General features: G+C 42.1%; 2 protein-coding genes across 4 annotated transcripts in view; one reads left to right on the forward strand and one right to left on the reverse strand.

Annotated features, from left to right (window-relative positions):
• Nucleotides 1-3486, reverse strand: part of NSUN2 (NOP2/Sun RNA methyltransferase 2) — a 33753-nt gene extending 30267 nt beyond the window's left edge. The window contains exons 1-3 of one of the 2 annotated variants that reach the window (XM_077116816.1): nt 3286-3486; nt 3019-3176; nt 2297-2401 (exon numbers count right to left, since the gene is read on the reverse strand). In XM_077116816.1, the coding sequence (XP_076972931.1) occupies nt 2297-2401; nt 3019-3176; nt 3286-3402 (380 nt within the window). In that variant the 5' untranslated portion in view covers nt 3403-3486. The remainder of the gene's footprint in view (nt 1-2296; nt 2402-3018; nt 3177-3285) is intronic. The other variant, XM_077116818.1, reaches the window with a different exon arrangement.
• Nucleotides 3487-3817: 331 nt separating this feature from the next.
• SRD5A1 (steroid 5 alpha-reductase 1) overlaps nt 3818-21668 on the forward strand; it is a 42371-nt gene continuing 24520 nt past the window's right edge. For both annotated transcript variants that reach the window (XM_077116819.1, XM_077116820.1), the window contains exon 1: nt 3818-4268. In XM_077116819.1, the coding sequence (XP_076972934.1) occupies nt 3928-4268 (341 nt within the window). In that variant the 5' untranslated portion in view covers nt 3818-3927. The remainder of the gene's footprint in view (nt 4269-21668) is intronic.

Raw genomic sequence — 21668 nt, forward strand, 5'->3', positions numbered from 1 at the left:
ACCTACAGGGCTTTTAAGGAGATTTCGGGAATTGTCTCATCATGTACAAACAAACACAATGGAAAAGTAACTGTTAAATATTAACAGGGCTGATTAAAAAATAGTTTTAACCAGAATATAGGGATAATAACAGCAAGAATTATTAACTACCCATGATTTCTCAGTTTGTTGGAACCTCCAAAAAAAAAAACAACTACCACGAATATGATGTGCCCTGAGAATGCAACCCTTTCATATAGGATTCCTACTAAAAAGCCAATTACCCCATCATCTCATCTCTGGACTCAAGATTTAAGGAACTGACGTTTTCCAGTGATTACACAAAGCAGCAAATATATGCAAAATTATGAGAAATAAGAATGAACACAACAAAAATTTCATTAAACCTGCTTCTGAAAATACCATATGACCTCTACTTCAAGTTGGGCATAAGCTTCAGTTTATGAGACTACTCATGAACAGTTTCAGTGTTTTCAGTCAAACCTTCCAACCAAGGCACCAAAAGGAAAAAAGTCTATAACTGAGTTTACGAGGAGAAAAGCTTAGTCATGTGATGTGACCTCACCAGTGCAATGCCACATATCACCAGAGAGCACCGAAAAAGTATCATCCTTCTCCAGACCTCAGTACAGGGCACATGCAATTAATGAAAACCAACAGATATCCAGCACCTGACTTGTATACTGTACTATAATGCTCAAGCTTTTAAAATCAAATGAAAATGCTTAGTTAAAAGAAAAACTACAATTTAATTTTTTGCATGAAATTGCAGATTTATCCTTGTATCCCAGAAATGCATTCTATGGTAGTGATGTCTGGTTTTTAAATTGGTAGAGTACTGATTTTAGTATTTGGCTATTCAGCATTCATTCAGAAGGTATATTCTGTGGATGTCTGTGATATAGACATTGAAAATCCAAATGCACATCTAAAAAGAGAAAAGCAAATCAAGAGCCCGGGAGTACTGAAAACCTGGTCTTAGTTGGTGTTCACTGAAAGATATCTAAATAGGAGAGAAAACTGTATACCTCAACAGTCAAAAACTCAGAAAATGCTTGTCAAGTATATATTTTTATAGCAATCAGTGAAAAACGTAAGCCTTTTTTTCCATTTTTGAGAACTCTCAGTGCCTTCAAGTAGATCAGCTTAAGTGTGAAACCACAATAATTTGTCTCAGCAACTTTCACATTCATAAACAAACCGAGGGCTTGGTACCTCTGAGTTCTCCAGGGCTGCACAAGACAGGCTTGGCCAGGATGGGAACAAGGGATCACCTTCACACAAATGAGACGACCCAGGCCATTAAAAACAGGTGGTCTCCAGGACAGGTGAATAAAAGGACTGGCTCAGAAAATGACTCAAGCAGGAATATGACTGTGCGCTTGAGGCTGTAAGAAGATGTAATCAGCTGGGGAAGTCTGTGTTGGGGAATATAGGAAGATAACATATTGTGGCAACCCTTTGTGAGTCTAGGTTTGTCCTTTCCCTATAGAAAGAAGCCACGTGAAATAGTTTTGATGTAAAAGCTTTAAATGGAAATGATGGAAGTGGTGTCATAAATGAAGGAAAGGGGCTGGATCTACTAAGAAGAACCAACCAAACTGAAGGACTTGAGGGAAATAGAGAAAATGGCCTCTTCTCAAGAAACAAAATGGATCAGATCTGCTTGCCCAACTTCCCACATCCTGGTTCCTTGTTTAAATCCCAATAAGCACAGGCTAAGATTCGCATCCCTCTAGGCCAGTCCATTTTCCCGAATCCATGTCTATAAGGGGGCTATAACTGTAACCTTAGATCTTCCTAAGGGAGGGTCATTGTCTCTTCCTAATTGGATTAGCTTTCGCACTCAGGACTGTAAACCCACAACTCCCAGCCAATGGGGAACCGGTGAGCAGGGGGCGGGGACAATTGTGTCAGGGGGCCTATATAATCCATGTTACTGGGCAAAGCCAACGCAATTGCTGCTTCTGTTTGTTTGGTGGATGCCCTTTCTCACGAGAAAGAATAAAACAGTGGCTGTCGCTGATTTAACCTCTTGTCTTCAGAAATCTTCTTTTGGGTAGGAGAGTGTCATTCCACTCACGCTCAAATACAGAAAGCTGCACATCATGTATAAGAACTTCTACAATGATGTAAATGTCAATGAAAGCACTGGGTAAAAGGACATTAGAATGTCTGGACAGTAGATGCAGGTTCTTTCAAGCTATTAGCAAATGCATTACCAATAAATATACTTAAGTGGGCAAAAATTCAAATCCCAAAGAGATCAGACATAACCAAGACTTGTTTTACCTACCAACTTAGCGGTTGAGGAACTTCAACTTTCTGACCATCCACCTCCAGGTCCTCCAGTTCCTTGAAATACTTGTTCTTTAAGCAATGGAGAACTTCTTTCGCATGACTATTGAAAAACAAGCATATTTCAAAATGACCTGTAAAACTAATTTAACACATTATATTTTCTTCAGATCATAAGTGCTTTTAAAGACCAATTTAGCACGAAAAAAAGATATTCTTTGGCCATTTAAGAGTAGCCCTTCAAAATTGTAACAATCCTCATCTTTGCTTGCCAAACTGTAATAAGCTAAATACAAAACTATCCTTTCCTTCCTGCCTAAATATACCAACTATTTCATTTGTACTGGCAACTTACCTTGAATAGATGTGATTACAAAGATCTTAAAGTACGGATATAAGGTCACAAACTCCCCTAAGTTCCAAAGGGCTAATCATCCTCAGCTCACCAATCCCCAGGAGCCGAACCTTTCCCAGTTTGGATTTTTCTTCTTCCTCTAGTCTCTCACTTGCAACTTTAAGTAGAAAAGTACTTCCCTGACCTACTCCATTGGGCTGTGTTCCCTCCTCAACGCTTCCGTAATTTAGAATCCATAGAATGCATACCGCTGAAGTGAAGAGATTCTGTAGCGCGTCTCGGGGAAAACGGCACACACATACAATTTTCTTAACCTGGTCACCCTAGTTAGCCCCAACTTCGGAAGAAATAGTCAAACTCCCCACCTCTTGTAACCGGTAATCCGGAAAGTGGCCGGGAGGGGTTCCCTAAGCGCTTTCATGAACTGGTCCCACTCGCCCTCGGGGACGATCTTCAGCTCCTGGTAGTAGTGCTCAAACAGCTTATTTTCCTTGACGATCTCGGGGTATCCGTCTTCCCAGCCCTGAGGAAAGAAAAGAGCGTCAACCCCCAAGCCTCCGAGGAGCAGCCCTAGCTGCCGCCGCGAGGGTCGAGGATGCCCCACGCGGAGCTCCAGGGCCCGCCCGCCGCACCTCGAGTCCTACCGCACTATTGCGCTTCCCGCCACCCTCGGTGGCGTCCTCTGCGCCCTCGGGCCGCCGCTGCTGATGCTGCTGCTGGAGCCACCGGATCCGCGACCGCCGCCCCATTGCACACGCCGCTGCCCACGCTGTCCGCAAACAGCTGCCCGCCACAGCCGACACCGACCGCACGCCACTTCCGGGCTAGAAGACAAGGCCCCACGCGTCCGAGACTCGTCCTCCGATGCGCCTGCAGGGGTCCTAAAAAATAATAATAAGTAAAGGGCACCTCAGCCCGTCGTCCCGAAAAAGAACGAGAGGGCACCACCGGCAGCTCTAAGGAGGGAAGCGATCCCACAGACAGGTCCCGAAGGTTTCTTCACGCGGGTTCAGGCAGCGCTGCGGACAGCCTGGGTATCGGCGCGTGCGCGGAGCCGGAGTGGGGGGTGGGGCGCGCACTCGGGCGGGGACGGGATTGGCTGGCAAGCCCCGCCCCGAATCCCCGCCCCCTACCCGGAGCCCCTCCCCGCGGCTGGCACTGGAGGCTCAGTCCGACGGCTGTGCCTCCCGCATCCGCGCCGGCACGCGGCTCAGGTGACGGCGCCTCCGCCCCCCGCCGCTGCTCTAAATGCCCCCGCCGCGCCGGGTCGGGCCATGGAGCGCGCGGAGGCCGCCGGTACCACCCGCTGGCCGCGCGCCGCTTGCCTCGCGACAGTGATGCTGATGGAGCAACGGCTGCTGGACGCCCTCGCCTACCTGCAGAGCGGGCTGGGCATCCTGTGCCTGCCGCTCGTCGGCCACTTTGGCACGTCCTACGGCCGCTACTTCTCGCCGAGCCTCTCCTGGCGGGTGCCTGCGCGCTCCGCCTGGGCGCTGCAGGAGCTACCCTCGCTCGCGGTGCCCCTGCTCGTGTGCGCCCGCGCGCCCGCCGAGCGCCTCCAGCGCTGGCCCAACAGGGTCCTCCTGGCCATGTTCCTCGTCCACTACGTGCACAGGTAGCGACCGCTCGGGACCCGCGCCCTCTCGCAGCGGTTACCCACTCTGCCCCCCGCGCCGTCTCCCTGCGATCCGGGACCCCGGAGCCCTCGGCCTGCAGTCTCCCTACCCCACCCAGGGTGCCCTTTGCCTGCAATCCCGGACGACAGAGCCCTGTTAGCGCTCCACCCACCCCGCCTCGGCACCCTCTCACTTAGATCCCGGAGCTCCGAGCCCTTTCTCTGCAGTTACCCCTCCAATCTCCTACCGACCAGCACTTTCTACTGCTGCCAGTGACCCCCTTCCATTCAATTACCTACCCGCCCACCCCCAGGGACTCTCTGTGCAATTACCTACCTATGCCACCCAGGTACTCCCCCCTGCAGTTACTCCCCTCCTTCACCCTCTCCCTGTTGACCCCCATCCCAGGGAGCTCTCCTGGCCCTCTCTCTCTCAGCAGTCCTCCCACCCCCCCCCCCCACTGGCTCCTGGACCCTCCTCTCCCTCTTTGCCTGCCTGCTACCTCTGATGTCCTTTCCCTGTGTCCTGCCCTCACTTCCCAAATCCTGCTAGCCCCTCCCCCTTCCCCTTGTCCTCTGGCACTGTCTCCTGTGTCTGTCCCCACAGTCCTGCCCTCCCTGCAGACCCCAGACCTCCTTTACCTGCACCCTCACATATATATACACACACACACACACACACACACACACACTTGGGAACAACAAAGGGGGAGAAGGTTAGAAATGATTAAAAGGAAGTAAGAAGAGGTTTTGGGGTGGATCCAAAGTAACCTGGAAAGTGTTATCTGTCCAATAAGCCTGGCCTTTTGTCCTTTAGATCTTTTGGGTACAATCCAGCAGCTGGAAGGGTCAGGCTGTTCTTGTGTGGGCATTCCTTTCCACATTTAGCCCATCCATATCCTTGGATTGGAACTGTTTTATCCTTGCCGAGGCAGGTAGCTGCAATACTGAAACCTGGTTTCCTGGCTGCATTGTAATTTCCCCTCGACAGCCCTTGGCAGGATGGGCTTGAATAGTGCACTTTCAGAGATGTCACCTCCACGTTACACAAAGAGCTGCAGGGTCTTACATGTTGATGGGAACCTTCTGGACCATGCCTGAGACATAGGTAAGGTGCTAAAGATGACTTCCAAATCAAATGGCTGTCTGAAATCTGCAGGCCTTCTGAGAAGTTGGGACTCTCCAGAACTGCCTGGGACTCTCAGCCAGTGTCCGTTGGCTCTTCCATGCCTAAAGGAACAGGAGTTCAAAATCAAAATATAAAAGACTCGTTCAAACTCCAAAAAGCTGCAGCATGAAAGAGGAAGCATCTGAGGGATAGGGTTTCCTTGCTGTGTGAGCATGGCCAGGTCCTCAGGCTTTCTAAGCTCCGGTCCCTGGAAAGAGAGAGAGGGAGGATTGGATAATCCAATTGCCATTGGATTATCAGTTTTTCCCCATTAGTATGCCAAGACCTCTGTCTGCCCGTCTGCTTCTCTGGTGGCTAAAAGGCACCGCTGGAATTAGTTGGTCTGTTTGTGAGTGAAGTGGGAATAGGAAAGGTACCAGCTTGGGGAGTTGCCACGTGCATTAAGCAAAGGTGGCTCCATAAAAGGCTCAGTCAAGTTCCTGTGGCCCAGTGTGTGGCATGTCTGCACACGTGCTGCATGTCACTCGTGCATCTGCCCTGCCGCCCAGCACCAGCCCAGAATATCTGCAGATGTAATGGTGGGCACGAGGGACCACTTTCCTTGCACCTAGGCCTCTCTGCTCCCCCAAAGGGCCACTGCCACTTGTAGAGTGGCAATTTGCCTAGGTTATTTTATACAGACAAGGTCCCTGCAGCACCCAGGGTTGTTGGACAACAGAGTGCCGGGGCCGGAGTTCTTCATTTCTAGACCAGTGGCTCAAAAGCTTCTGGGTCAGGTGTAGTATTTTAAGCCACAGGGCTACTTTTGTTGTGGTTGTTGTAAGCTGTACATAGACTATACACATAGTCAGTGTGGTTTGGGGACATGTACTTTTTCCAAATAGGAAACATAAACATTTTCCATTCTACCCAAGCAACTAATTTATTCAACAGTCATTCGACCTCACTCAGTGAGCACTTGGGAGAGAACAGTGCATCTTATAGACAACCTACCTAATCCTGTGAATGTTTATTGAGCCATATATTGGCTCTGGCCAAGGATGGCTCCAGGACAGCAGCCATTGTACACTGGAAAACACTGATCAGGGTGGCGTGGGGGCGGGGCAGTGACCTGCACACCTGGGCAAGTTCAGGTGCGTGAGTAAGGCAGGAAAAGGGCAAGGCTCTGCCCTGAGGGAGCACAGGAGTGTTTGCCTTCTTGAGGGAGAGGTGATAACAGAAGCCAGGTGGAGGTGTTTCAGCTGCAAATGGGGCACGAGGGAGGTAAGAATGCATGAGACTCCTCAGAAAAGTGTAGCAATAAAAGGAAGCATGGGAACAGGAAAGGTACTTCGGGGACAGGGAGGGAAAGTGAAGGGCAAAGAACATGTTTGCTCCTTGGATGGGGGAAACCTGAACATTTTTCTCCATTCAGCGGAGCAGTTACTGAGGGTTGATTTAGGTACCAATAAACCCCTGTAATTATTGGGATAGAGATGGGGGTATTCCTGTAAGGAATCAAGGACCAGAGGACAAATTCCGGGGGATCTATGGGAGCTGTTCTGGTTTACTAGCTGCCAGAATACAATATACCAGAAACGAAGTGACTTTTATAAAGGGAAATTTAATAAATTAGTAGTTTACAGTTCTAAGGCCAAGAAAATGTCCCAATTAAAACAAGTCTATAGAAATATCCAATCTAAGGCACCAGGGAAAGATACCTTGGTTCAAGAAGGCTGATGAAGTTCAGGGTTTCTCTCTCAAGTGGAAAGGCACATGGTGAACACAGAGTTTCTCTCTGATCTGGAAGGGCACATAGTGAACACGGCATTATCTGCTAGCTTTCTCTCCTGGTTCCTGTTTCATGAAGCTCCCCAGGAGGCATTTTCCTTCTTCATCTCCAAAGGTCATTGGCTGGTGGACTCTGCTTCTCATGGCTATGTCATTCTACTCTGCTCTCTCTGAATCACTCTCATTCTCCAAAGTGTTTCCTCTTTTATAGGATTCCAGTAAACTAATCAAAACCCACCCAAAAGGGTGGAGACATGTCTCCACCTAATCCAGCTTAACAACCACTCTTGATTAAATCACATCTCCAGGGGGATGATCTAATTACAGTTTCAAACATACACCACTGAACAGGGATTAGAAGAAACAGCTGCCTTTACAAAATGAAATTAGGATTAAAACATGGCTTTTCTAGAGTACATACATCATTTCAAACCAGCACAGGAGCTTTCTGGTAAAGCAGCTAGGGAAGGAGGGTAACACTGTCTGGAAGACAGGCTGGGGGCAGCTGTGATGGGGACAGCCTACTTGTCCCGTGGCCCTGATTGGCGACATGTTCCTGGCATCCTGTGTGCACTGGGGTCTCCTCGCTGACACCAGTGCTGGTGGGTTCTTGGAAGGCAGAGGCAGGGCTGCCTGTGCCTGGGATGGTGTGATGACAGACCTGCGACCACCAACTTCTCACAGCCTCTCACTGGGACCCCTCTTCTCACCGAGGCTCCCAAGCCTCTATTTTTATTCTCTTTCTGCCTCCCCTTGCCACCCTCCCAGCTGCACTTGGTGGTCAGTGTACCATCCCCTCTTTCCCTCCCTCAGTGCCCAGCCTAGTACCAGCTCTTCATTTTTGTGTCCCAACCATCTTTCTGTCTCCCCATTATTTCTCCTCTCAGGGCCAGCATGCTAGCCAGGTCCTTGTCACCCATTTGGGCTCCCTGCTGGACTTCCTGGCCCCAGTCTCTTCCTTCTCTTGTCTTTACATCCTTCTCTACAGTGGTGTCCTGGCCTCACCCCCATCAACTCAGAGCTGCCCTTGCTTCAGCTCCCTAAACCACTGTTACCCTGCTGTTTCTCTCCAATCCAGCAGGCTTTTTCAGTATCACCCAAACCCAGCCTGTCTTTGCTTGTGGGTTTTTTCTTCTAACTTACACTCTTCCGATTATTTCTTCACCTGTGAGTCCATGTAGCAAATGGCTCCCAAATGTAGCTTGAGCCCCAGGAGCCCAGGAGGTTGTGGAAAAGCCCCCCCCCCCCAAGTACTTCCTCTTCCAACACCCACCGTGCAGAATTTAGATTCTGTCATTATCCTTGATTGCAGTTCCTCAAAGAATTGTACCTATTTCTATTGTATTTTCTGTTCGCTTCCTTCCCTGGCCTCTTAGAGAGAACCTGGTTTCAGCCACACTCTGAAAAGTAATGACCACCAACCTCCCTCCTCCAGAAGGGGCTGGAGAAGGGAGAGGATGTACCGATCCGTGGGCCTTGTGGATTTTAGTAACTTGAGAAAAGAAAATAATTTGTGCAAAGGTATAGAATGAAGGAAAGGGAAATACTGATTTTGACTGTAACTTTGCCTAGAAACAGAGAAGTGCATACTGTTTCTTTGTTGAGCTCTGTGCAATTCAGTCATGGATGCAAGAGTCTTTTGCAGAAAAAGGAAGGAACCCAAAGCTAGGAAGAGCTATAGATTTCAGTGATCTCAAATGGCTGAGAAAAAAATAATCAAGCCGATTATGAAAATTAACAATCACTCTTAGTTTTAAACATTCAAAAGTGATTAAATCTCCCATTGTCTGAACTACTTCCAAATCACCAAAATAGATCATTCATTGTTCTCAAACTTGGAGGTGCAATGTTATAGGTTGGCCTGAGTGATTCCGCCCAATATTTTTTTATTTCGAGAGTCATATCGTTTCCTGAATGCTAATTTATCATTACAGGGAAATTGGCATTAATTCCACTTTTTTGGGAAAATATTTTTAAGAGATGGGTCTTATAGTTTGCTGTGTCAGTTAAGGAGACACAGACAAAATAAAGATATGGAAATTATAAAAAGGAGGCAAACAAATGTTGGAGCAGCAAACTGCCTTAATTGAAATGGGAACCTCGTTAGATGCACTCAACAGTAGATTTGAACAGGCGGAAGAAAGCATTAGTGAACCTGAAGGATATTGAAATTATGCAGTGTAAGGAGCAGAAAAAAAAATGTAGAAAAGTGAACAGAGCCCGAGGGACCTCTGGGACACCATAAGCATCTTTCTCTTTTATGAGAGAGAAAACAAATTCCACAACATTTTCATTGGCAAAATTTAAAATATAATTATGTGGGGGACTACTGTGGGAAAATGGTAGAGTTGGATGCTCTGGAAATCAGTCCCTCCAGCAAAACAACTGTGGCACTCTCGAATCAGAGTTTTAGGAACAGTCTGAATCAACCATTCTGTGACTTTGGACACTTTGAAGCTTCCAGAGAAAGGCTGGAGGTAGAGGCTGGTAAACTGCAGTAAGCAGCAGTGAATTTAACTATCCAGCAGCAGTGGGTTAAATCCACTGCTAGGTTTAACCTACCTCCCTAGGCCACATGGCAGGAGTAGTGGGAGCTGCAGCCAAAGTCCTAGTCCTCCAAATTCTGGGGACATTGATCTAATCACTGATACAGGTTTTGATCAGCTACTTCAGCTCACTGGGGGCCGTCTCCGAGGGCAGTCACCCTTCCTGAAAAGTCACAGATGACAGCTCTGGTCCTCTGCAACAGTGACAAACAGCAAAAAGCTGGCAACCCCGAGGAGGGGAGAACTAGATTTCCAGAGTTATAACAACCTTGTACTCGGAATGTCCACTTCCCTCAAAAAATTACCAAAGATAAAGAGAAATAGGAAAATGCTGCCTTTCACAGGAAGAAAAAGAATTATCTGTAACCATCCTTGAAGCAGAACACACATTGGAACTATAAGTCAATGGCTGTAAATCAACTGTCTTTAATATGTTCAAAGAGTTAAACCCAAATACAAGGAACTAAGGGGAATTAGGAAATCATTGTCTGAACAAAATAAAGATATGGAAATTATAAAAAGAGGCAAACAAATGTTGGAGCAGCAAGCTGCCTTAATTGAAATGGAAACCTCATTAGACGCACTCAACAGCAGATTTGAACAGGCAGAAAAAAAGCATTGGTGAACTTGAAGAATATTGAAATTATGCAATGTGAGGAGCAGAAAAAAAAATGTAGAAAAGTGAACAGAGCCCGAGGGACCTCTGGGACACCGTGAGCATACCAGTCTATGCATTATTAGAGACCCTGAAGGACGAGAGAGGAAGAGGCATAAAAAATATTTGAAGAAAGGATAGCTGAACATTTCCCAAATCTGTTGAAAGACATGAACATACACACCCAGAAAGTTCAACAAACTGCAAGTGGGATAGACTCTGAGAGATCTACATGAAGATAAATTATAGTGAGATGGTCAAAATCCAAAGACAGAGAATTTTATAAGCAGTAAGAGAGCAGTGTATCCCCAGTAAAATTAACAGTGCATTTCTTATCAGAAATCATGGAGGCCAGGTAACAGAGGAGGATGACGTATTAACCAAGAATTCTATATCCAGAGAAATTAGCCTTCAAAAATGAAGGAGGGACAGTGCACTGGTGGCTCCGTGGCAGAGTTCTTGCCTGCTTTGCCGGAGACCTGGGTTCAATTCCCAGACCATGCACTTTTAAAAAAAAGGAAGAAGAAGAAGAAATTAAGGTATTTACAGATATCTTTTCAAAAAATAAAAAACTGAAAGAGTCGTTAGAGAAGACATGCTCTACAAGAAATACTAAATGAAGTCCTTCAGGCTGAGTAAAAGGACACAAGACAGTAATTTGAAATCATTAGAAGAGATAAAGAACATTGGCAAAGGTAACTACATAAATAAATACAAAGTCATATATTATTTATTGCATTTTGTTTTGTTTTGTTTTTAGCCCCCTATTGGACTTAGCAGGCAAATATGGAAGATCACATTTTAAATCTATGTTACTAGGTATAAAGTATATAAAAATGTAATTAGAGACGATAACAACATAAAGCAGGGGGGTGGAGGTATATAGAGATTTTGTGTATTGCTGAAACTAGGTTATAACTATTCAAACTAGTTTACTAGTATTTAAGCTGTTAATTGATTTACAAAGGTAACCACAAAGAAAATAACTGAAAGATAAAGAGGAAAGGGGAGATGGAATTCAACAGGGTACACTATAGTAAAGCAACAAAACACAAAAAGAAAAAAAGCAATAATGGAGTAAATGAGGAATAAAAAACATACTAGAAAACAAACCAAATGGCTAAATGAGAAAGGTAAATCCTTCCTTCTCAATTATTACCTTGTGTCAATGGATTGAACTCCCTTATTAAAAGGCAGGTTGGTAGATTGGATGATAAGAGCACGATCTGGCTATATGCTGTCTACCAAAAACTCACTTTAAGTGCAAAAACAGTAATCAAAGGAGAGCTAAAGTGATTCCAGTATTGCCAGACAAAATAGACTATCAAAAAAACATTTCAAGAGACAGTGTCAAGAGGGTATTATATATCAATAAAAGTTTCACTCAGCAAGAAGACATGATGATTATAAACACATATACACCTCACAACAGACTCCCAAAATATAAAGCAAAAATTGACAGAATTAGAGCTGTGTTACTGTGGCTCAGTGCCACCATCAGAAATAGAAAGGATTTTATGAGAGGGTACTGTGAACAATTATATGCCAACAAATTAGAAAACCTGGATATAATGGACAAATTTTTAGAGCATACCGATTACCTAATCTGACACAAAAAATGGAAAAATCTCAAAAGACCTATACGGAGTGATGAATTCTCACCTGCCATGCTGGAGACCCAGGTTTGAGTCCTGGTGCCTGCCCATGCAAAAAAAAAAAAAAAAAGACAGAATTGAAGGGAGAAAGAAATAGTTCTACAATAATAGTTGGAGATTTCAGTATAACATTTTCAATAGTTGGTGAAACATCTGAACAAGAAGATCAATAAAGAAATAGAGGACCTGAGCAACATTAAATTAATTAATTAGACCTAATGGACATATATGGAACACTCCAGGCAGTGACAGCAGAAAACCCGTCCTTCTCAAGTGCACGTAAAACATTTGGACCACAAATCAGATCTTAGTCTATGTAAAAATATTGAAATCAAAGTACCTTCACAGACCACATTGGAATAAAGCTAGATAAATAAGGAAACAGGTAAGTGTACAAGTATGTGAAAATTAAACAACACACTATTAAACAACCAATGGATCAATGAAGAAATCACAAAATTAGGAAATATCTTGAGACAAACACAAGTGAAAACAAAATATACCAAAACTTATGGGATGCAGCAAAGATAGCGCTGAAAGGGTAATTCTAAATGTGTATATTAAAAAAGAAGGAAGATCACAAACCATAAATCTAACTTTACACCTTAAGAAACTAGAACAAAAAGAGCACATTAAGGACAAAGTTCGTTGAAGGAAGGGAATAATGATTAGAGCAGATATAAATGAAGTAGAAGATAGAAAAACAATAGAGAGAATCAATGAAACCTAAAGTTGGGTTATTGAAAAGAGCAATACAATTAACAGTCTTTTAGCTACACTGACAAAGAAAGAGGACACAAATAACTAAAATTAAAACTGGAAGTGAGAACATTACTACTGACCATTCAGAAATAGAAAGGATTTTACAAGAGGGTATTGTAAACAATTATATGCCAACAAATTAGAAAACCTGGATATAATGGACAAATTTTTAAAACATACAAATTACCTCATCTGACACAAGGAAAAATAAAAAATCTCAAAAGACCTATATGGAGTAATGAAATTGAGTCAGTAATTTAGAACTTTCCAACAAAGAAAAGTCTAGGACCAGATGGTTTCACTGCTGAATTCTACCAAACATTTAAAGATTTAACACCAATTCTTCTCAAACTTTTCAGAAATACAAGAGGAGTGGTTACTTTATAACTCCTTCTGTAAGGCCAGCATTAACCTGATTCCAAAGCCATATAAAGGCCACACAACAAAATAAAATTACAGACCATCATCACTAATGAGTAGAAACGCAAAAATCTTCAAGAAAATACTGGCAAATCTAATCCAATGGTATATTAAAAGAATTGTACACCATGACCAAGTGGGATTACTTCAAGAAATGCAAGGATGGCCAACATAAGAAAACCAATCAACGTGGTATAGCACATTAATAAAATGAAAGCAAAAACACCTGATCATCTCAATTGATGCAGAAGAGGCATTTGACAAAATAAAACATCTTTTGTGATAAAAACACTCAGATAACTAAGACTGAAAGGGAACTTTGTTAATGTAATAAAGGGGTTAAATGAAAAACGCACAATAAATATCATACTCAGTGGTGAAAGAGCAAAACTTTCCCCATAAGATCAGGAACAAGACAAGGATACCCTCTGTAACTGCTGTTATCCAACATTGTACTGGAAGTTCTAGTCAGAGCAGTTACGGATGAGAAAGAAATAAAAGGCATGCACATTGGAAGTCATATTTTCTTTTTTGCAGATGACATGATCCTGCATATAGAAAATCCAAGGAATCCACAAAGCTGATAGAACTAATAAATTCAAGAAAATGCAGGGATATGAGGTAAGCACAAAGAAGTTAGTTGGGTTTCTATACAACTCTAACAGTCTGGAAAGAAAATCAAGATGCAATTACAATTACAATAGCATCTTAAAGAATAAAATACCTAGGAATAAATTTAGCCAAAGAAGTGAAAGACTTGCACACTGTAAACTATAAAACATGGCTGAAAGAAATTAAAATTCTAAATAAATGGAAAGACATCCTACGCACATGGATTGGAAGACTGATATTAAGATGTTAGTACTGCCTTAAGTGATTTATAAATTCAATGCAATTCCTATCAGATTCCAGCAGCTTCTTTTTTTTTTCAGAAATGGCAAAGCTAATAAATTCACATAGAATTGCATGGGGCTGTAACTAGCCAAGAAATCTTGAAAAAAGAACAAAGTTGGAGGATTTCACTTCTGGATTACTAAAAAGCTACAGTAATTTAAAATACTGTAGAACTGGCATAAGGGTAGATATATACACTAATGGAATAGGATTGAGAGCCTAGAGATAAATCCTCACATCCATGGCCAGGTGATTTTTTTTTCTTAATTCTGAAAGGAATTTATAAAAGGAGGGATAAAATGTAAAACAGTGCGTGGTGTTTTTGCACACAACAATTTTGTAAATGTAGTTAGTTTGTAAGCCTTGTCACTTCCTAATGGGATAGGGTCTCTGTATTGGTAGGAATAGCCACTACCTACATTTATTTATTTTTTTAAAACATTTTTAATTGAAAAATATATATGCAATTGAGATTCCAGGCCAAGGTGGCAGCTTAGCAATGTGCGCAATTTAGTTCGTCCTCCAGAACAACAACTAAATAACCTGAAACAGTACAGAACAACTCCTGGGGCCACATCAGTGACCAGACACACAGCGTACCCCAGTCTGGACCAGCTGGACTGGCTGCGAGCCCCCCCCCCCAGAACTGTGAGTTCCCCAAGCCGCTGTGGCCAGAGCCCCTGCCCCACAGGCTACTTCCCAAAGGGGAAAGGAAAGAGACTTTACCAGCAGCAGGGGCTGAGTCCAACCAAACACCAATCGTGAAATTAATTAACAAATTCTGACTACTAAAAATAGGCCCCCAGCTCAGGTGAACCTGGTCAAAGCAAAGGTCGCTCATTTTTGCCCCAGCGCCAAGCGGACAGGGCTGGCGGAAAAAGAAAAAAAAAAAAAGGGAACAGGTTTTTGTGGCTGTGTTTCTACAAAGGCTTGACTGCCTTTGGATACAGTAGCAGGACTTCTCAGGCTGCAACTGCCCCAGGCATAGGCAGCAACAAACTCATTTGACGGCTTGTCTGGAGCCTCTGCCTCCCCCAGGGGAGAGGTGAAGCCCAACTCAGGTGGAATCCCTCCCTTAAGGAGCTCAGACACCAGGGCTTGGTAATTTGAAGCCATTAAAACCAGCCTACAACCTCTCCTCCATCTCCACCACGCCCCCAGCAGAGAGAGTCTGCCAGACTTAAAGGTACCACATCATCTTATGCTGGTGGGACCTGCAGGCAGATAAGCGCCACAAACTGGACAGGATAAGAAAAACAGAGTCCAGAGATTTCACAGGAAAGTCTTTCTACCTGCTGGGTCTCCCCCTCAGGGAAAACTGATGCAGGTGACTCTTTCCTCCTGGTAGGAGGCCAGTTTGGCCTAGGAAAATCCAGCTGGGGTCTATAATACCTAAGCAGACCCTCCTAAGCGGGGGTGGGGGCAGTGGGGGTGGAGGGGTGGGGGGGTGGGGGTGGAGGGGTGTGGGGGTGGGGGTAGAGGGGTGGGGGGGAAGGCACCATACAAGCAGGGAAAGAAACAAGAAAACAAGAACTGAAAAATTATCCTCTGTTAAACAAAACCTAAGCTAGAGGTCCAAAATAAGCTGAACTGAGTGTCAAAGAACAGATAGACAACAAATCCATCCAGCAAGAAAACCCTAGGTAAAGGAAGTGAAAGCAATCTCCAGAATAAACTAGTTAAGGTAATTAAATGCCTAGACGCCAGCAAAAAAATAACAAATCACACTAGGAAAATTGAAGATATGGCCCAGTCAAAGGAACAAACCAACAATTCAAATGACATACAGGAGCTGAAACAATTAATTCAGAATATACAAACAGATATGGAGAACCTCATCAAAAACCAAATCAATGAATTGAGGGAGGATATAAAGAAGGCAAGGAATGAACAAAAAGAAGAAATGGGAAGTCTGAAAAAACAAATCACAGAACTTATGGGAATGAAAGGCATAGTAGAAGAGACAGAAGATAGGATTAGTGAACTGGAGGATGGAACATCTGAAATCCGGCAAGAAAAAATATATATAGGGGAAAAAATAGAAAAATATGAGCAGGGACTCAGGGAATTGAAAGACAATATGAAGCACACGAATATACATGTTGTGGGTATCCCAGAAGAAGAGAAGGGAAAAGGAGGAGAAAAACTAATGGAGGAAATTATCACTGAAAATTTCCCAACTCTTATGAAAGACTTAAAATTACAGATCCAAGAAGTGCAACGTACCCCAAAGAAAATAGATCAAAATAGACATACCCCAAGACACTTACTAATCAGATGGTCAAAGAGAAAGAGAGGTCAAAGAGAAAGAGAGAATCTTGAAAGCAGCAAGAGAAAAGCAATTCATCACATACAAGGGAAACCCAATAAGACTGTGTGTAGATTTCTCAGCAGAAACCATGGAGGCCAGAAGACAGTGGGATGATATATTTAAGTTACTAAAAGAGAAAAACTGCCAACCAAGAATTCTATATCCAGCAAAATTGTCCTTCAAAGATGAGACAGAAATTAAAACATCCTCAGACAAAAAACCACTGAGAGAATTTGTGACCAAGAGACCAACTCTGCAAGAAATACTAAAGGGAGCAGTAGAGACAGATGAGAAAAGACAGAAGAGAGAGGTGTGGAGAAGAGTGTAGAAAGGAAGACTATGAGTAAAGGTAAAACGAAGGAAAATTAAATATGACATATGAACTCCAGAAAGCAAAATAGTAGAAGAAAGTACTACCCGTACAGTAATAACACTAAATGTTAATGGATTAAACTCCCCAATCAACAGACATAGACTGGCAGAATGGATTAACAGACAGGACCCATCTATATTCTGTCTACAGGAAACACATCTTAGACCCAAGGATAAACATAGGTTGAAAGTGAAAGGTTGGGAAACAATATTTCATGCAAATAACAATCAGAAAACAGCAGGAGTAGCTATATTAATAGCCAACAAATTAGACTTCAAATGTAAAACGGTTAAAAGAGACAAAGAAGGACATTATGTATTAATAAAAGGAACAATTCAGCACGAAGACATAACAATCATAAATAACTATGCACTGAACCAGAATGCTCCAAAATACATGTGACAAACACTGAAAAGAGAAATAGACACATCTACCATAATATTTGGAGACTTCCATTCCCCACTCTCATCATTAGACAGAACATCTAGACCAAGGATCAATAAAGAAACAGAGAAGTTGGATAATACAATAAATGAGCTAGACTTAACAGACATTTATAGAACATTACACCCCACAACAGCAGGATACACGTTTTTCTCAAGGACTCATGGATCGTTCTCGAGGATAGACCATATTCTGGGTCACAAAACAAGTCTCAAGAAATTTAAAAAGATGGAAATCATACAAAACACTTTCTCAGATCATAAAGGAATGAAGTTGGAAATCAATAATAGGCAGAGTGCCAGAAAATTCACAAATATGTGGAGGCTTAACAACACACTCTTAAACAACCAGTGGGTCAAGGAAGAAATTACAAGAGAAATCAGTAAATATCTTGAGGCAAATGAAAATGAAAACACAACATACCAAAACTTATGGGATGCAGCAAAGGCAGTGCTGAGGGAAATTTATTGCCCTAAATGCCTATATCAAAAAAGAAGAAAGGGCAAAAATCGAGGAATTAACTGTCCACTTGGAATAACTAGAGAAAGAATAGCAAACTAACTCCAAAGCAAGCAAAAGAAAAGAAATAGCAAAGATTAGAGCAGAAATAAATGAAATTGAGAACATGAAAACAATTGAGAAAATCAATAAAACTAGAAGCTAATTCTATGAGAAAATCAATAAGATTGATGGACCCTTAGCAAAACTGACAAAAAGAAGAAGAGAGAGGATGCAAATAAATAAGATCAGAAATAGAAGAGGAGACATAACCACTGACCCCACAGAAATAGAGGAAGTAATGACAGGATACTATGAACAACTTTATGCTAATAAATACAATAATGTAAATAAAATGGACAACTTCCTAGAAAGGCATGAACAACCAACTTTGACTCGAGAAGAAATACATGACCTCAACAAACCAATCACAAGTAAAGAAATTGAATCAGTCATTAAGAAGCTCCCCAAAAAGAAAAGTCCAGGACCAGATGGCTTCACATGTGAATTCTACCAAACACTCCAGAAAGAATTAGTACCAATCATGCTCAAACTCTTAAAAAAAAATTGAAGAAGAGGGAAAGCTACCTAATTGATTCTATGAAGCCAACATCACCCTCATTCCAAAGCCAGACAAAGATATTACAAAAAAAGAAAACTACAGACCAATCTCTCTAATGAACATAGATGCAAAAATCCTCAACAAAATTCTAGCAAATCGAATCCAGCAACACATTAAAAGAATTATACATCATAACCAAATAGGATTCATCCCAGGTATGCAAGGATGGTTCAACATAAGAAAATCAATTAATGTAATACACCATATCAACAAATCAAAGCAGAAAAACCACATGATCATCTCGATTGATGCAGAAAAGGCATTTCACAAAATTGAACATCCTTTCCTCTTGAAAACACTTTAAAGGATAGGAATAGAAGGGAACTTCCTTTAAATAATAAAGAAAAGATATGAAAAACCCACAGCTAATATCATCCTCAATGGGGAAAAACTGAAAACGTTCCCCCTAAGATCAGGAACAAGACAAGGATGTCCATTATCACCACTGTTGTTCAACATTGTGTTGGAGGTTCTAGCCAGAGCAATTAGACAAGAAAAAGAAATACAAGGCATCAGAATTGGAAAGGAAGAAGTAAAACTCTCAGTGTTTGCAGATGATATGATACTATATGTCAAAAACCCTGAAAAATCCACAGCAAAACTACTAGAGCTAATAAACGAGTACAGCAAAGTGGCAGGGTACAAGATCAACACTCAAAAATCTGTAGTGTTTCTATACACTACCAATGAACAAGCTGAGGGGGAAATCAAGAAACGAATTCCATTTACAATTGCAACCAAAAGAATAAAATATTTAGGAATAAATTTAACTAAAGAGATAAAAGACCTATACAAAGAAAACTGCAAGAAATTGTTAAAAGAAATCACAGAAGACCTAAATAGATGGAAGGGCATACCGTGTTCATGGATTGGAAGACTAAATATAGTTAAGATGTCAATTCTTCCTAAATTGATTTACAGATTCAATGCAATACCAATGAAAATCCCAAAAACTTACTTTTCAGAAATAGAAAAACCAATAACCAAATTTATCTGGAAGGGCAGGGTGCATCAAATAGTTGAAAGTATCCTGAGGAAAAAAAATGAAGTCGGAGGTCTCACGCTGCCTGACTTGAAGGTATATTATGAAGCTACAGTGGTCTAAACAGCATGGTACTGGCACAAAGATAGATATATTGACCAATGGACTCAAATAGAGTGTTCAGATATAGACCCTCTCATCTATGGACAATTTATCTTTGAAAAGGCAGTCAAGCCAACTCACCTGGGACAGAACAGTCTCTTCAGTAAATGGTGCCTAGAGAACTGGATAACCATATGCAAAAGAATGAAAGAGGACCCATATATCACACCCTATACATAAGTTAACTCAAAATGGATCAAAGACCTAAACATTAGGTCAAAGACCATAAAACAGTTAGAAGAAAATGTAGGGAAATATCTTATAAATCTTATACTTGGAGATGGTTTTATACACCTTACACCCAAAGCAAGAGCACTGAAGAAAGAAAGAAAGAAATGGGAACTCCTCAAAATTAAACACTTTTGCTCATCAAAGAACTTCATCAAGAAAGTAAAAAGACAGCCTAAACAATGGGAGACAATATTTGGAAACGACATATCAGATAAAGGTCTAGTATCCAGAATTTATAAAGAGATTGTTCAACTCAACAACAAAGAAACAGCCAATCCAGTTACAAAATGGGAAAAAGACTTGAACAGACACTTCTCAGAAGAGGAAATACAAATGGCCAAAAGGCACATGAAGAGATGCTCAACTTCCCTGGCCATTAGAGAAATGCAAATCAAAACCACAATGAGATATCATCTCACACCCACCAGAATGGCCATTATCAACAAAACGGAAAATGACAAGTGCTGGAGAGGATATGGAGAAAGAGGCACACTTATTCACTGTTGGTGGGAATGTCAAATGGTGCAACCACTGTGAAAGGCAGTTTGGCGGTTCCTCAAAAAGCTGAATGTAGAATTGCCATATGACGCGGCAATACCATTGCTAGGTATCTTCTCAAAGGACATAAGGGCAAAGACACAAACAGACATTTGCACACCAATGTTTATAGCAGCATTATTTACAATTGCAAAGAGATGGAAACAGCCAAAATGTCCATCAGCAGACGAGTGGCTAAACAAACTGTGGTATATACATATGATGGAATATTATGCAGCTTTAAGACAGAATAAAGTTATGAAGTATATAACAACATGGATGGACTTTGAGGACATTATGCTGAGTGAGATTAGCCAAAAACAAAAGGACAAATACTGTATGGTATGACTGATATGAACTGACATTAGTGAATAAACTTCGAGTATTTCGTTGGTATCAGAGACCACCAGGAGATAGAAGTAGGGTAAGATGTTGGGTAATTGGAGCTGAAGGGATACAGATTGTGCAATAGTACTGAATATAAAAACTCAGAAATGGACAGCACAATACTACCTAACTGTAATACAATTATGTTAAAACACTGAATGAAGCTGCATGTGAGAATGATAGAGGGAGGAGTGCTGGGGGCATAAATGAAATCAGAAAGAAAGATAGATGTTAAAGATTGAGATGGTATAATCTAGGAATGCCTAGAGTGTATAATAATAGTGACTAAATGTACAAATTTTTAAAATGTTTTTGCATGAGGAAGAACAAAGTAATGTCATTACTGCAGGGTGCTGAAAATAGATGGTAATTAATAATTTAAAATCTCACCTTATGTGTGAGACTAAAGCAAAAAAATGTTTATTTGGTACAAAATTTATATTTTGACTAGTGCATTTCCTAATATAACTTATGTAGATAGTTTGATTGAACACCTTAAGTACTTAGAGGTAGGACATGAAATTTTGTTGGTTTGTAACAGAGTGATGCCCCAGTGAATCCCAGAGTGATTCAATCAGTGAGTGGAAAAGTATTTGCAAAGTCCCCTTTGGGGAATGGGGAGAATGGAGAGAAATTCAACTTCCCCAAGTTGAATTCTTGATATTCTCACAAGCAGTGTGGACAACCAAAGCTATAGGCTGAGCCCCCAGTCTTGGGGTTCATTCATATGAAACTTAACCCCACAAAGGATAGGTCAAGTCTACTTAAAATTTAGGCCTAAGAGTCACCCCCAAGAGAGCCTCTTTTGTTGCTCAGATCTGGCCTCTGTCTCCAGCCAACACAACAAGCAATCTCACCACCCTCCCCCTGTCTACATGGGACATGACTCCCAGGGGTGTGGACCTTTCTGGCAACGTGGGAAAGAAATCCTAGAATGAGCTGAGACTCAGCATCAAGGGATTGAGAAAAACCCTAGAATGAGCTGAGACTCAGCATCAAGGGATTGAGAAAACCTTCTCGAC

The sequence above is a fragment of the Tamandua tetradactyla genome, chromosome 9, assembly GCF_023851605.1.
Source record: "Tamandua tetradactyla isolate mTamTet1 chromosome 9, mTamTet1.pri, whole genome shotgun sequence".
Lineage (NCBI taxonomy): Eukaryota > Metazoa > Chordata > Mammalia > Pilosa > Myrmecophagidae > Tamandua > Tamandua tetradactyla.